The sequence below is a fragment of the Dermacentor silvarum genome, chromosome 11 (assembly GCF_013339745.2).
Source record: "Dermacentor silvarum isolate Dsil-2018 chromosome 11, BIME_Dsil_1.4, whole genome shotgun sequence".
In the NCBI taxonomy this organism is placed as follows: Eukaryota; Metazoa; Arthropoda; class Arachnida; order Ixodida; family Ixodidae; genus Dermacentor; species Dermacentor silvarum.
This window is the reverse complement of record NC_051164.1, coordinates 29055009-29070887: the sequence shown is the minus strand read 5'-3', so window position 1 is coordinate 29070887 and position 15879 is coordinate 29055009. Positions and strand designations below refer to the sequence as shown.

The window sequence follows — 15879 nt, the reverse complement described above, 5'->3', positions numbered from 1 at the left end:
TTCGATTCACAAATTAGGATTTCAAAGTTCATTGTTTGATTCAATTCGGGGATATTCTATATTCGCGCACCCCTACTTAAAATTATTAGTTTGCTTTCAGCGTAGGGTAAATATAATTTCAAATAGGGCATAAGTTGTTTCCAAAAAAATACAAAAACAGTCGCCAACATATATTCAGAGCCAAATTCTTTTTGGCTCTGAAACAGATTATTTGGACGTGCCCACACCAGTATCATCCACTCATACAGCGAATGTATAATAGCAATTGAAATTTTGGTCAAGATTACTTGAATGTTTCATAAATAAACTTCATGAATCTTTTGATTTGTCTGTGGTGGAGAGAGTGCTTGCTGCAACTGTGGAGCATAGTGCCTGTCTGCAGTGTCCGTGCAGAACCAAGTTTAGGAATCTTTTAATAAACAGTCAACATTTTAGTAACAAAGCAATTCTTGATATTTTTAATTGAATTTTCATAGTGTCTGGTCTGTCTGTAGTATTTTTAAACATTTAAGGTTGCCAGGTCTCGAAACACCTCTGATAGGGCCTATGCTCCAAGTTTGATTAATTATGGTTTAATGTTTTGGTAAAACAAGCTGGAGGGCAGATAGTTCGGTGTTTGCCCTTGTGAGCAGTTCGTCATGTAGTGGGTTCACTTCTTTTATTTTACTTTTTTTTTTCGCTATGTTTTGCACAAGGAATAGCTGCGTTCCAAGTGTGCTAGACATAAAACAGTAGATGCTGTAGTGTCTGATGTCCATGCAGAGATTTCTAGCATGGAGTCCACATTCTGCAAACTTTGACAAAACTCACTGACCAACATTCTCGGTCTGTTTTCAAGCTGTACTTGTTTCACGATTCCGAAGATGCATGAAATGCTGTGAAACTGTATTTTCAACAGGTAGAATTAATTGGCACCTGAAGGGGTTAAGATGATCTCTCACAGAATGCATTCTCACAATAATTTTATCCGAACAGTGGGCGGGAATTGAGCTTACGACCTCATTCTTCGTCAGCTGAATGCCACTTTGCCCATCACCATTCTTTGTCTGGGAGGAGGGAACTGCATGTGCAGCACACTTGCATGCTTCATGTGCTGCACATTGTACTTGGCTCAGGTGTTTGTGGCTCTGTGCTGACATTACAACTGTCGACTGCAAAACAAGCACTTCATCTGTGTTGTTTAATATGCTTTTTTGATCATCTTGGGGGCCATAGTTTGGGACAGTTGCTCCTATTTTGTGTATTTCGTCGCTCACACCAAATTGTTGACCCATTAACCCTTTAGTGTCACTGACCTACCAGTAGGTTTCCACGTTTCTCATACATTCTCCACTCTCTAGTAAGAACTCTTACTGAGAGTGCGTTTCAGATTTTCCATGTCATTTTTTCACTTCTGAATAACTGAAAATAAGCGGTTGTGTTTGTTCTATAATATCTGAGAAGAAAGCCCAACATCGAGGTTGTGTCCCCTTCAGAAAAAAAAAAACGACACTGAAAGGGTTAAGATGTCGCGTGATGATGTGTGTGCGTGTATGTCAGTGATGAAATATCACCTTGCCATCGGTCTCATAGATAAGGAGGCAGGAAATGGTGTGAGGTGTGAGCAATGGGTTCTCTGTTTATGCCTGCAGGTTACGTCCTCGGTGCCCCTGGTGGAGCGGCAGGCATCGGGATTTCATCCTATGCCTCCAAGCTGATTAGCCCCCACGAAGCCAGTGAGTGATGAAATACTGGAAGTGTTCTCTTATAACTGTCCTAAGCCAGTCTCATATGACAACTATTTGTGCCCAAAAGTGGTGCAGCAACCGTTACGGGAGTTCCAAAACCTGTTTTTTAGTAGTATTGCAATCAGGACACCTGAAACTAATAAAATCTTTGCAGAAGTCATCGATGATTGTCAACATAAGCGAATAGCCAATCGCTTGAAGCGAGCTATTAAAGGAATTTTGATTACCTGTATTTGTTGTAATGAAGGTACCTTAGGAGCATTCTTTTGTTTCTTTGTGTATTACCATAAGGAACAGAGCCATTAACGAGCACAGCTCTAGTGGTAGTATTGGCAGACATCACGTGCATCTCATCAAGCCCTTTGCATTGGTGCTTTTGCTCCAACCTCCGACCACCAACCGCCAACCTCCGACTGCCTACCACCGACCATGAAAACGGGTGAAAGAGCCAAAGAGGTGGCCGTTGCTAGCGGCAACAGCATCTAACCAATGATAGTGCGTCAGCGAGCTGTGACACACAGAGCATGTGGCAGGAACGATACCAAACAGCTTTCACACTCAAGCAGAAATTTCTAGCAGACAACACTGCTATCCACTGCCAGTTTGCACTGACATGTCTTGTGCAGTCTTTATCGAGTTGCTTATTGCTGAAGGTGTGCAGCGTGCACATCTTTGGGACTCCTAGATAAAAATAAAAGCCTTGGCAAGAAATTACAGACACCCTGAAAAGAGTCAATGAATCTACAGGTTTTTCTACTCAAATTAATCCAAGCGTCACGATGCGCTCGGCATGTGGTGAAAACGAAGTGAAATGCTCGTTTGGGCAGCATTAAGCACGAGGAGTTCCGCGACGCATGCGACATGTGGAACCGTGCGGCTCTCCACCGAATATCTTGAATATTCGAAAAATCAAATGGTCGATATTCGATTTGGTGATATTTCATATTCGCACGCCCCTAACTATGGAAGTATGTCGTCCCACAGATAACATGCCGCAAAACGTTTTAGAATCCTTGAACTATAAGTGGAGTTATCCCACCGATACCCTGCTTCCTCTCTCATTTCGTCTCCACTAGCACGCTGGAAGCTACACAGCTAAGAAGCCAAAAAGGGCAAAGGCCCGGCCAAAAGCTGAGTGTCGCGGAGGCAGAAGGGCCATTGTGGCAGCCGCGGTAGACCACGCTACGCAGCATGCCGCTACCGTCTTGGAGGCCGCGTGCAGCAGACGCAGCTACGCGCAGTGCAAAGATGAAATTATTTTTCTGTCTTTTTGAGAATGCGGACATATATATTTTTCACTTATTGAACTCAAAATTCACAATAATGTATTACTGAAAATGTTCTCGTGATCACAAAATCAACCGATAGTGTTGGTCGGGTCTACTGCTTGTGATGACGACATTGCAGATGCGAGAGCAAGTGACTGCTCACAGCATTTGACACAAGATGGTGAATTCCCTGCTGCATGCAATGCAATAACATTTGGCTCACATGCTCATAGGAGCATCGTTAACAGATCGGCAACATTTGTTTACTTTGTTCGAAAAGTTTTTCAAGGTCCCTTTAAGGTCAGAAATAGTTAGTTGTTTACATTGACTAAAACATGCTACTAGAATGACAAGAAAGATGCGGAAAAAAGAAAACATGGACATTTTTTTCGGTCCCGTGAAATCCGAATTAACAAGGTTTTACTGTATTACTGAGAATGTTCTCCCGATCACAAAATCAGCCGATAGTGTTGGTCAGCCTACTGCTTATGATGACGACATTGCAGATGCGAGAGCAAGTGACTGCTCACAGCTTTTGACACAAGATGGTAAATTCCCTGCTGCATGCAGTACAATAACATTTGGCTCACATGCTCATAGGAGCCTAGTTAACAGATTGGCAACATTTTTTTTACTATGTTCGAAAAGTTTTTCAAGGTCCCTTTAAGGTCAGAAATAGTTAGTTGTTCACATTGACTAAAACATGCAGAAAAAATAAAACGTACGTAAATGGAGAGAAGGTGTGCCTTGTCACTATTTCATTTACGTATGCCCTTCCCCGCTTGTTTCTCGTTAGACGTGGCTCGCCTCATGTTCTGTGTGTTTCCTTCTTTCCCTTGCAGCCAAGGTGTTCTCATTCTGGACGACATGCGAATCGCTGGTGCCTGCATTTGGAGACATCTTCTCTTCGCTGGTGTTCAATGCTGCTCTGAGCTACCAGCCTGGACTGCCGTTTCTGATTGGTGCCGTCCTGCAGCTCTTCCCTTTAGCTGCACTAATGTGAGTGTGGCTGCTTGCCCTTGGAGACGTCCAGCTGCTAGAAGGTCGAATGTTAATTCAAAAGTTACATTGGCCATATAAGGCTTTCTGAAGGCTGAGAAGAAACAAGATCTGACACTGGTAACTTATGTTGGTGGTACTTTAAAAAAGTCATAAAAGAAAAGAAATGGCAACATACAGCAGAGAAGTACAGGCATCATCTCACTGCAATGAAACTTCTCTTTGGCTAAATTGGTTACAAATTAGTTATACTACAGTGCAATCTCAATATAGCAAACTTCAGGTGGTGGCGGTACATTGTTTGTTATTCTTAAAGGTCGTTGTAGTGAAAGCCCCAAAATTAACCATACTGCCTATCAACCCGTCAGTTGCCACCATTGCATTCTACCAGTGCTATATATGGGGCAGAAACTTGGAGGTTAACAAAGAAGCTCGAGAACAAGTTAAGGACTGCAAAAAGAGCGATGGAACGAAAAATGTTAGGCCTAACGTTAAGAGACAGGAAGAGAGCAGCGTGGATCTGAGAACAAATGGGGATAGCCGATATTCTAGTTGACATTACGCGGAAAAAATGTAGCTGGGCAGGCCATGTAATGCGTAGGATGGATAACCGATGGACCATTGGAGTTACAGAATGGATACCAAGAGAAGGGAAGCGCAGTCGAGGTCGGCAGAAAACTAGGTCGCGTGATGAAGTTAGAAAATTTGCAGGCGCAAGTTGGAATACGCTAGCCCAAGACAGGGGTAATTGTAGATTGCAGGGAGAGGCCTTTGTCTTGCAGTGGACATAAATATATAGGCTGGTGATGATGACCAAACAACACCAACGGTCGAATGTTGTGTCTAAATAATATTTTATTGGGAGCGATCGTGTTTACCTGGAAAAGTCTGCCTGTCTGAGCGACGCGGCGTGCTCTAGTACGTTATGTCTACTGTGAATGCAATGAAAGTTATTGCATTTTTGCTTCACTTCCATGCTTGATCGTGACAGTTGACGACATGAAGTAGTAAAAAATATCCTAAAAATGTTTCTATTTTCGAATTGAGACTACAGTTAAACCTGCTTATAACGAACCTCCATATAACGAATTCCTGGATATAACAAAGTTTTTCTATTCCCCGCCATTACTCCGTAGAAGCACATGTATTTGAGACCTCTACGTAACGAAGTGGCAGCGGGAGACCCCCTCGATATAACGAATTTTCCCCTCCGACAACCTAGAGATTTCGCCCCAAATTTGGTCATTTTTGCGCGAGCAGCAACGGGAAGCACCTTCTCCGCCGCGACGAAATGCGAAGCGATCGCACGTGTGCGTGCGCGTGTGCGAGGCGGGCCTGCATCCCTCGACCCGGCGATCTTGCCGCCGCGGGCGTGACCTTTCCCCCTCCCTTCATTCAAACCTGATCCTGCCGCTTGCTGCAGCTGGCCTAGCCCGCCAAGCCGGCACTCTCTGCTTTTCCAGTTGATGTTGCCAAAGCGCTAGCTGGTACATGCTGTGACACGTCACACTCGATGAGCGCGGACACGCGTTGTCAAACGCTGGCGGCGTGTGGAAGCGCCGCTGGAGAAGCGAGCGAAGTGACCTTCGCGCTGTTGTCTATCGCTTCAACGCAAACTGAGCGCCGAAAACACACAGCACGCACAAAGCTACGAGCCGCCGACGCACCTACACTGCTAGCTCTGCCCCAACGCAGATCACTTTCAAGATACGGCCTGCGCGACCGCGCGCCGCCGCGCAGTACGCAGTTGATGCCAGAGTACAGTACAACGCCGCCCCGCTATCCCTCCCCTCTCGCTCCTCGCCGGTGCCTCGAGCGCAACAGAAGAAGGCGCGCTTCCTCCCTTGCTTTTCTTGCGCGCGCGAGATTTAGACACGGTCTCGGCTCCCCTCGGCACGTTTTCACTCGCACATACAATACGGCGCGAGGCGACTGCATTATCGTCATTGGGCTTTATACGGAATATCTATGAGCCAAAACCAAGTTTAGGGCCACAATGCGTCATAGACACCATCTTTACATAGCAATTACGGATCTCAAGGGCCATACTTTTGCTGGCGGAAAGCCGAAAATACGTCATAGTTGTCGCCCCCGGCACTTTCGGCGGCCAATGCCATCGTCAAGCCACCAAGCCAAGTGACATGAAAAGTCAAAATGGCCGCTCGGGCCGGCGGGGGTGGCAGTTCGCAACGTACGATGCGGGAACGGTCCCGCAGTTGCGACGCAACAGCGGGGTTACCAATGCATTGGGTTCTATGGGAGCTGTGCTGGGACCGGCCGAAAATGACGTAACAGCCGGGAAAACGCAGCCCCCCGGAACATAACAGCGGGGTTCTACTGTAACACTATACGACGCTACGACGCCATCGTGACGCTCGCTCTTCGTTTACGATGCCTCGCGCTTGTGCGAAACGACACGTGTCCACGCATCCGGTACCTGGTGACATTCCAAGGATGAGTGCTTCGACGAAAACGGAAAACGGGTGCGCATTGCAATTGAGGGCGCGTTAGAACTGAGTAAATACAGTAAGAGTTTCTTTTTCGAATTTTCGTGCCGAACCTGCATATACCGAAATCCTCTTTATAACGAATTTTTTCGGGAATTTGTCAATTTCGTTATATCCAGGTTTAACTGTATTCAGTTCGGTCCTCGAATTTGATGTGTTATTCTTTAGTTTAGCATATTCACAAAATCCCTAGTTGCAAACGTGCTTTCAGTTGAAGTTCGCCCAGTAACATTTCAGAGCTACTAAGCAATCATCAGTAATTCTGACTGTTTCAATTACACTCTAATTATTCACTTTGCAAGCCAGCTTTCTACCACAATGTGCAAGGACCAGCTCACTGATTTCAGCTCACTGAAAACAAATGATGTTAGTTTGGATGTTACTCCAGATGTGTTATTTGTCAAAAGGAAAAGGACATCAATCAAAAACGGGGGTTATTAAGTACTGGACGTTTTGGCTTCCATGTTCACAAAACATAAACTGCTCAAAGTGGTGAGCTTAAATATGTTTTTGTACTCTATAGACATCTTGTGTGTTCAGGCGGAAGATTGTCATTACTGCGATTCAGCATTTTCTTGTAGCCTGGATAGCCAGGGACTCGAGATACTGCCGTGAAATCTAGGTTCCATGAAGCTATGACCCCATTTTCACTGGATGGTATTTAGCACCACAGCCAAAACAATGCAAACAATGCATAACATTTTTGTCTGCAGCATAATATTGCCATGTGTGCATTGTTTTATTTTTTTGCAATCGATTGCTCCGACACACTAGCTGTATTGGTAACTCCATGAAAGTTGTTGCTAAGTTTATAGTGACACAGGCATGTCTGATCAGATAACAGCAGAATCATGGGAGCAGTAGGATTAGTTTTAAACTACAGCCAACCATGCTGGCCGCTTTCATTATCCTGTTTAAGTGTTACTCGACTTTCTGGCTCTTGAAAGTGCTTTGTCGGGGTCTGAAGTTTCTGGGAAGCCTTGAATTTTGTTTCCGCAAGAACAGCTATAAACACTGCAATGTTTGCGCACTCTTGACAGTCGTCAAGTAACAGTTTTACTTCCACGTGTTTTCAGACTCTGCTTGCGAATGCCTCATGCCGACCCCGAAGACGAGGACGAGACCATGCTTGAGCCCGACCGGGACGGTTCCATAAACCAGCTGCCACACTCACTTTGAAGGATGTGACCAGGAATGCCTCTTCACCACTCTCTGCATCAGGGATGAGCTACCCTGCCTAGCTACCCTGCCTAGGGCATGCCTCCTGAATGCTGAGTGCCAAAAATGCAGCCTGGGATTCCAGAATCACAGAGCATCGGTACCAAGCAGCAGACAGAGGTCACCTACTCATTTCTCGGTGGATGAAGTCTTGTTGGCAGGCTCTAAACGTGCAACCCAGTGAGCTCGCTCCAGAGCAGGGCATCATGTTTTGCACTATACTCTAAGAAAAGTTTGCACCCTTGGTGGCCTTTCTGGTCCCCAAACTATAATTGTCCCCCATCTTGTGTGCCTTTCTTTAACGCTGCGTGCCTGGTAGATTATCCTGGTTCCGAATAGCACATGTGTTATTGGCGTGATGTAGCATTTTTGACAGGAGAGTAGCAAGTGCAGAGTTTTCAAGAAGGAAACACAAGCGAGACAGATGATGATTAATGTTTCGGAACAAGTATGCCCCAGAGGGTCTAAACTTTTTTGGAGTGTATCATCCAGGGCTCAACTGTTGCACATTTTACACCGTGTGTGAAAACCCCATGCAGTATCCATCCGCAGTAGCAGCTCGGGTGTTCTGCTGCTCAAGCACAAGGTCGCGGGTTCGATTCCGGCTCTGGCAGTCACATTTTAAAGGGTGTGGAATGCAAGAACACTCTAGCACTTTGGCTTTGCACACACGTTAAACAAACCAGGCAGTCTAAATTATTTTGGAGCTTTTTTGTCAAATTAATCCGGAGCTTATTGCAGCCCATCTGGTTCCTTTGGGACGAACCCTGTAATTAAATTTTTTTATTGTCGAATCTGACAATACTGTAAGAGTGATTGAGAAATACTATTAACCAGCCAGCACGCTGCTCAGCTACAATATGAAACACCTGTGCTATATGTCGCTTCCTCAAAAGGGCATGAAATGGCAAAATACCCCAGCGATTCGAACAAGACTGGCGAAAAGGGAGACTTGAAGTGATAAATTCTGGCCAGAAATGTTGTTTTCGAAGCCATTACTGTACCAGTTTTAGCACTCCTTTTGGTCTTAAGCACATGGTATTCTTATTCTTTGTATTTCCTTGGTACTCCCGTTCTTTTAACCACTGGTGACATTTAAAGCTTCGAAGATACTGCACATGGCCAGGTCTGTTGATGAGCCATAAGAAGGTCTCTCTGTAGAACTTTTATCATGCCAAAGGCACTGAAAGAGAATCCACAATAAGGTGTGCCACAGGCTTCTCGCAAATAAGGCCCAACGAGGGCACATTTAACTTGAGCAGTTCGAAATTTCGTCATGAAGACCGTGTGTGTGCAGCTAGTTTTGTCTGCCATCTGGAAAGCATTGATGAAAAGGCCCTGTCAATTTGCATTCATTTCGGCAGATCAAAATTGAAGAAAAGATGCATGCAAAGAAAGAACTGAAATAGACAAGACGAGCGCTAGGCCAATGCTCGTCCCATCGGTTTTGTTCTTTGCTTTATCTACATGTTGCCTTCAGCTTTGCATTCTAGTAAGCGGTAGCAACGAACTAGCCTGCGGTGAAAATTGTTTTTACAAGTGGCATCACCAGAGGCTGCAAAAATTCAGCTTTTGCAATGATAATTCATTACGATATTCAATATGATGATGATGACATAGTTGGTGTGTGACTATGTTGGTATATGTTCCGCACTAGGCACCCCTAGTGTGCCTAGTGCATAACATATAAACCAAGAAAAAGGTAGCATTGCTGGCATTGTGCACGCCCTCTTGGGTGCCAAATGCAAAGCATGTAGATTCACAAAAAAGCACTGTAGGCATGCTTTCCTTGCTTCTTGTATGAAACACTGCTTGCCAAGGTTCCCCAATTTTGTCCTCAACCAGTTCTATACTGTATTTATTCGATTATAAGGCAGTCATGATTAAAAGGCGAGGGTGCAATTGGGGGACCCAAGAAAAAACCTTCAGCAAGCACACCAACATAAGGTGATACAGAGTAGCCAACGGATTATCGAGATTCGGCGGGGATCGCCTGTAATACTGAATTACTAACACAGCCAAAATGCAAAATGGCGACCATGAAATAAGGGGGGAGGGGGAAGTTTCAACACGCTAAGTGCGGGTTATATGCGAATTTTGCCTGTAGGTGTGGCTTCACAGCAGTGCGAATTTATCCTAGAGTGTGGCTGCCGTATATAGAACTAATGACGTAGCAGGATATTATTTCCCGTGATCTCGCCAACAAATACCAGATTGTTTCTTGATGTTTCTTTTGAGATTGCTTCTTGATGTTCAGGTGCTCCTAAAGCTAACAAGAAAGCAAAGACTGCCACCTTTCGATTCGCCTATGTGTGTCGTGGACAGCTGTCAGCATGAAGTGCAAGCCAGCTGACCCCGATGGCTTTGTGAATGTGTGTGCTTAGTCCGACAGTGCCTGTTGCGGCATAGTGGCCAGAATAAGTTCCAGACAAAGTTCCACACGGGGAGTCCTTGTTGAGACACCAGCCTGATTGTGTTGCCTTTTGCGCGCAGCCGTCACGAGTTTTGATGTTCTCACTTGGTCAAAGGAGCACCACGAATGCGTTTAGGTGTTGTCAGCAAGCTGCCAAGGGTATTTCTGTTGGGTATGTCTTGTGAGTGAACTCGTAGTAACTCTGATAATGGGCTTAGGCTGTAAGAAGTCTCTCCGCAAGAGCGGTCGTGTAGCAGAATCAAAAGCTGGTCGAGTTGATGTTGCATGACGCCGCTTGGCCCAGGGAACAGTGGACATAAAATTACATGATGTGTTATGCGGACAGGGCACGGCAGAAGACAGAAGACGTGGCATCTTCTTTGCCACATTGTGTGCCCCGTTTGCATTCCACATCATATAATGCAATACCAATAATGCCCATTGGTCTGTTCTTTTGGACAGAATAGCAAATGGGACCAATAGATGTGCACTTCCAGCTAAACTTTATTGAACGCAGGATGCAGAGGAAAACAACAGCCAAAGTGCACATGTGGAATTAGTCAAAATATAAGGGCACTTTGGTGGGGGGGTTAAGAGTGGTGTGACGCATGACATCATGCGGCTATATTAAACACAGCACGCACTAGCCAGGACCTCTCTTAAACTTCATGTACCAAGGAGCAGCTGACACTACTCCTTGGTACAGTCAAACCTCAATATAATGAAGTCGCATCTGGTGCAAAAGTTATTGTTCTGATATTTTTTATAAGCATATACTGCTTACATTCTGATAACGGTGAGAAACATTTTAAATTTACTTTGTTATAAATTATAATTCATTAGTATATCTGTGTTTGTTGTATTGAGACCTGACTGTGCGTGCTTAATAAAGCTTGCCAAGACCAGTGAGGGGTTCTTTTCCATAACTTTTGAGCTTTGAGCTCGTACACAGACAATCAAATGTTCTGCATGCTTGCGTGTTCCCAGGGCTCAGCTTCAGAAAGCTTGCATTACTTGGCAAACTGTGTTTGTGTTGTGACAACGTTTTGTTGGCATTCTGTTTGTCTGTTTGTGAGTGAGCTTCTGCATGCTGTGATTTGACGCGCATTCACTCGTTTTTTGTTTCTTAGTTTGTGTGTTTTAATCCAGACACTTTAGGTTTGCACTTCTGTTCCTGGTTATTAGAGAGCTTTAGCTTGTCCACAAGCTTTTTGCCATTTGCAGATTACCTGGTTACTAAAGATGCAAATGCGAGAAGCCGGGTTGGTGGCACCACCTGGTGGCAACGATGTCAGCCAGCCGAACACGGAGCTATTTTTGCAGTAACGAAGTGTGCTCTACTTCGGCACTGGTGTACATTTACAGCAGCTGCATTAACTATGGAATTTTTTTCAACGACAACACTCATGAAACACAAGAATGTGAAAATGGCTTTGTGGTTAGATGAAGCATCACAAGATGTCGCTACCAGTGTTGTTGCTGCCGTATACCTCTCCAGTAACCTGGTAAATCGCAAATGGTAAGACGTTCTCGGACAAGCTAAAACACTATTGCTAACGAGAAGTTTTGATGTGATTTGGTTACTGACTCGGCATTGGTGCGGGCGCCATGCAGGAGCAATTGCAGTATTACTGAAGGTTTAGGTCGTCTTATTTATGGCCAGCAATTCAACTGTCCGCGCTGGTTGTGCGTTGTTACTAGTTCTTTGTTAGTCCTTTCTTTTAAGTTTTTCGACATCAATTTTTTAAAAATTTTAGATATCTGTATTCCTTTTTCTATAAAAAGATTTTGCTTCTTTTTTTTATAATTTCGTCAAGTACCACAGGCGCATTTTTAATTCTGGAAGTGAACTCTTCTGCTGCACCCCTAAATAAGCCTCTCATGCTTGTCCTTCAAATGGCTACGGCTTGGTCACTGTCTTGCATTCAGCCTTTACATAGTGGCACTGCTGTTCAGGCACTCCTCAAGAAGCATGACGAGAAATAATATGAATGCTCATAGCCAAACAACATAAGGCCACATACAAAACCATTTAACAGCACCTACATCGCACATTTGCAGGCCTTTTACATTGCTAGTTTTTCTTGCATAAATGCCGATCCCAAATTGTTGTCTCAGCAGAGTATGAAGACAAGCACTGACTACAAATGATTTAGTAATGTTACTGTTTCAGCTCCCACATGGGAACCTTGTCTCAACGAGATCATTGTGCATGCTTGCTGACGCATTGTGTTTCGTCAGGTCATGATATCAGCAGGTAACAGACATGTGTGATTGTAAAAGAAGAGAATACAGTTGACATCCGTTAATTCAAATCCTGTTCATTTGATCCCGAACGAAGGTCCTGGCCGGCACCCATACATTTTAATGGCCCCAAACTTTTGTTATTTCAATCCTAAAATTAGCCTTCGCCAGATGGTTCGAACTTGACCACTCAGCACGCACACACTTGACCTCAATAGTGACCCCAATAGCGACCCCTTTAGTGGCACTGTTTGACCCGGCGGAGCTTAGACAGTGAACGCTTTAAACACGTCATCTGTTTCTCAAAAACGGCCATTTTCGGCCCGCCTTAGGATGATTTTTAAGTAATAACTGTAGCTCACAATGTCTGGTTACGGTATTTATCTGATTCTAATGCGCACCTTTCTTTTCTTAAAGAAAACTGGGTGGGCCACAAATTTCCTGCACGGTGAAATCTGACATGGAACCAAAACAGCCTTTGCAATGGTCGTATGCTTTACTGCATAACATGGGTGTATTGCGGCGGAGCAGACTTTTAAAAAGATTGTGTGTCGAAGGTGACGTTAGGAAACTGGCTGCCTTTGTGCAACAATTTTTCTTGCTAGAAAATCGGGTGCGTGTTATATTTCTACTTTGTTTAGGAGCTTTAATGTTATTCATACGTTAGTTTACTACTTTGTATTCATAGAAAGTGTGCACGCGTTTGATTCGGAGGTGTAGTAGGATAGGGCAAATATTGCCACATGAATGTGCAGTGTGTTTCGGAGTTTTTTTTCCTGCAATTAGTTGAATTTGACCCACCGGATAATTCAATCAGTTTCGTCGGTCACGTCAGGGTCGAGCTAATGGAAGACGACTGTGTAATCATGCGTTTTTATGTAAAGCCTGCTACACATTCAAACTATGATGGGCATTCTCAACCAAACGATGATAATTTACCACCAGTATACGCTAGGCGTCTTGGTCACATTATGTGACATACTTACGCTACTTTTTCATTGCTTTCTAATTGTATTGTGAACAATGCTCCCGTGTGGAAGCCGTAGCATTAAGATCACTACATCTTTTGTTGTCGGTGTCTATATTTATCTTTCATCATGTTCTGTCGCGACCTGATGGGATTCCATCATACGATTGATTTCAAAATGTTGTCTCTAGTAGGCACCTACTCAGCAGATTTATTAATGAGCTGGCTTGTTGTCATTTGCTACAGAGCGCTTCCAATCGCTGTCATCACAGGCCTAATGAAACCTTCTGTGGAATGAAGTCCTTTTCCAAGGCAATCTCTGTACCTGTTGCCTTCTCTATCTACATCTGTGAACTCTTAGTAAACCCATCAGTCCATCTGATCTGAGAGAAAACACAGGAGGGATGACAGGCACTGGTAAGCTATTGTTCTCGATCATCAAGTTGGTTGTGCCCACTGATAAAATTTCTGACTCAGTAGATACCTCCCGTACTGCTGCACTTGAGAACACTGAATATTCATCAAAGAAAGCATTCTTCTAATGTTTTGGGACACCACACGATGAGTTATTACTGAGCTGACTACATAAGGGAACTGGAGGACATCTGAACAATGTTATCCATTGTGATGGGTGTGGCACCAAAAAAATTTGTGTGTTTCCTATTGCAACAAATGCCTTTGACGAAAGACTGGTTGGAAGAAAAGACAAAGCTTCGTTTATTTGTCATTCTGCACTGCAGTCGACTTGCAAGAATTTGGACTGTGGTGATTACAAACGTCACAATTTTGGTAGGGGTTTCATGTTCTTAATGCATTTTAAGGTCACTTTGTCCTGACATTTAAGGCATTCAGTTCAAGCGTCTAGGGCCAGAGTGACACAATTAAATGTAATTGATGAGATAACATTTATGAGGAATGTAGTAAACTCCAAATGGCACGGCTTTACAGCAATGCATTTTGAGAGAGATGGCTTCATGTGTCTGGGAAAATATGGTTGCTTGGTAATTTGGAAAGACATGGTGGAATAAATATTGCCACGAGAACGTCTGCAGCCATAAGCACGAAGATTAGACAAATCTATGTACTGTCATGACAGCTGGACGATTGCTAGGCCAGATTGCACCCTGGTGATTTTTGTTGAAAGCTCGATGATGAGGTTAGAAAATGTGCAGTCACACGACTCACTTGGCTGATGAAACGTGAGGAGTTCAAGGTGGCTATCACTTCGCAGTGAACATGAATTAGGCCAGGGATGATGAATTGCGAAGCATCATTCTGGAAGAGCATGAACAACAGATGCTGTGCCTTTGCTGCTCCGACTGCAGTATTCATTTTAAGGATCGCGTTGAGCTCTCACTGTTTGTTGTGCTGTGTTCGTTTGTTGTTTTACTTGGTCTTTCATTATCTGTATGTTTGTGCTGCATGAAACAACTGTAATGACCAACTCATGAAGCGCCGGATGTGTTGAGGAGCCAAACAATGCAAGAGCTGATTGCAAAGGCAGGTGTGGTGGAAAGGGAAACTAGTTTTTCTTCAAGTTTTCCCTGTGAGAGAAATATTGATGCCAGAGTGGCGAATAGTCTTTCCTTAAACTACTTTTTGCCTTTTTTTTTTTTTTTTTAAGCCAGGCTTGCCAAATCAGTCTTGCTTTCATTTGAAATAATTGTGTGATGCTGTTTTGTTTTGTGTTATTTTATAAAATGGGTGACTCATGCAGCCCATCTAGAAACGCCTGTTGTGGTAGTTTTGATCTAGTCCTTTCCTTTTCTTGCATATACACACACATTTTTTTTTTTTTTTTTTTAATTCCTTTGTTATCCTTTGGGCTAATGCACTGCGGCATGTTTTTTATAGTTTTTACCTGCTTCTGCCTTCAATTGAGAAGGTGAATTGTTGATTGAGTAGCTAGCGATTTGGTGCTGGCTTAAATGAAGCCTTAATTGTAATCATTGTTGCAGAATGTAGCTGTGAATACATGTACACGGAGAAGTGTTTTTTAACAGAGTGCCGCTTGTTAGCCACAACTGTTGACTGTGAGTTTGCCTTTTCGCCTGTACTCAAGTAACAGCCTGTATTATTGGTTGTTGAAGAAGCTTTTATTTCTGGTTCTGTAATAAAGGGTAATCTCTGCAACAGAGCTCCCTTCTGTCCTTTGTGTGTCAATTTAACTAAAGGTGTCCTCTACCTTAATTCAAGTTGCCTTAGGCAAAACAATATTGGGCCATCTTTGTTTACAATTGCTAAGACATTTTCTAGGCTTTAAAGGACGGGTTCAAGTACACAATGTACAGTCAACCGCAAAAGCTTGTGACCCACAGAATCAGAGAAAATGTTAAGTTTCTATGCAGTTTGTGAGCGAAGCCATAAAAACAAAGCACTATGCTGTTCATTTATAGTTACTACTAGTACGAATTGGAAATTCTAATGCCAGGTTACATTCAGAGGCCTCGAAGATATTCAGATCTCGTGGTCTGTAAAATTTTGCGTTTGACACATTGTTGTACACAAAGTTACACAACATACCTTTTCTTTTCTA

General features: G+C 43.7%; 1 protein-coding gene across 17 annotated transcripts in view; it reads left to right on the top strand.

The window, feature by feature from the left end:
* Positions 1-15476, top strand: part of LOC119433885 (uncharacterized) — a 116474-nt gene extending 100998 nt beyond the window's left edge. For 6 of the 17 annotated variants that reach the window (XM_049658947.1, XM_049658948.1, XM_049658949.1 and 3 more), the window contains 3 exons: positions 1632-1715; positions 3838-3994; positions 7578-8123. In XM_049658947.1, the coding sequence (XP_049514904.1) occupies positions 1632-1715; positions 3838-3994; positions 7578-7680 (344 nt within the window). In that variant the 3' untranslated portion in view covers positions 7681-8123. The other 11 variants (XR_007464399.1, XR_007464396.1, XR_007464395.1 and 8 more) reach the window with 9 other exon arrangements.
* Positions 15477-15879: the final 403 nt, after the last annotated feature.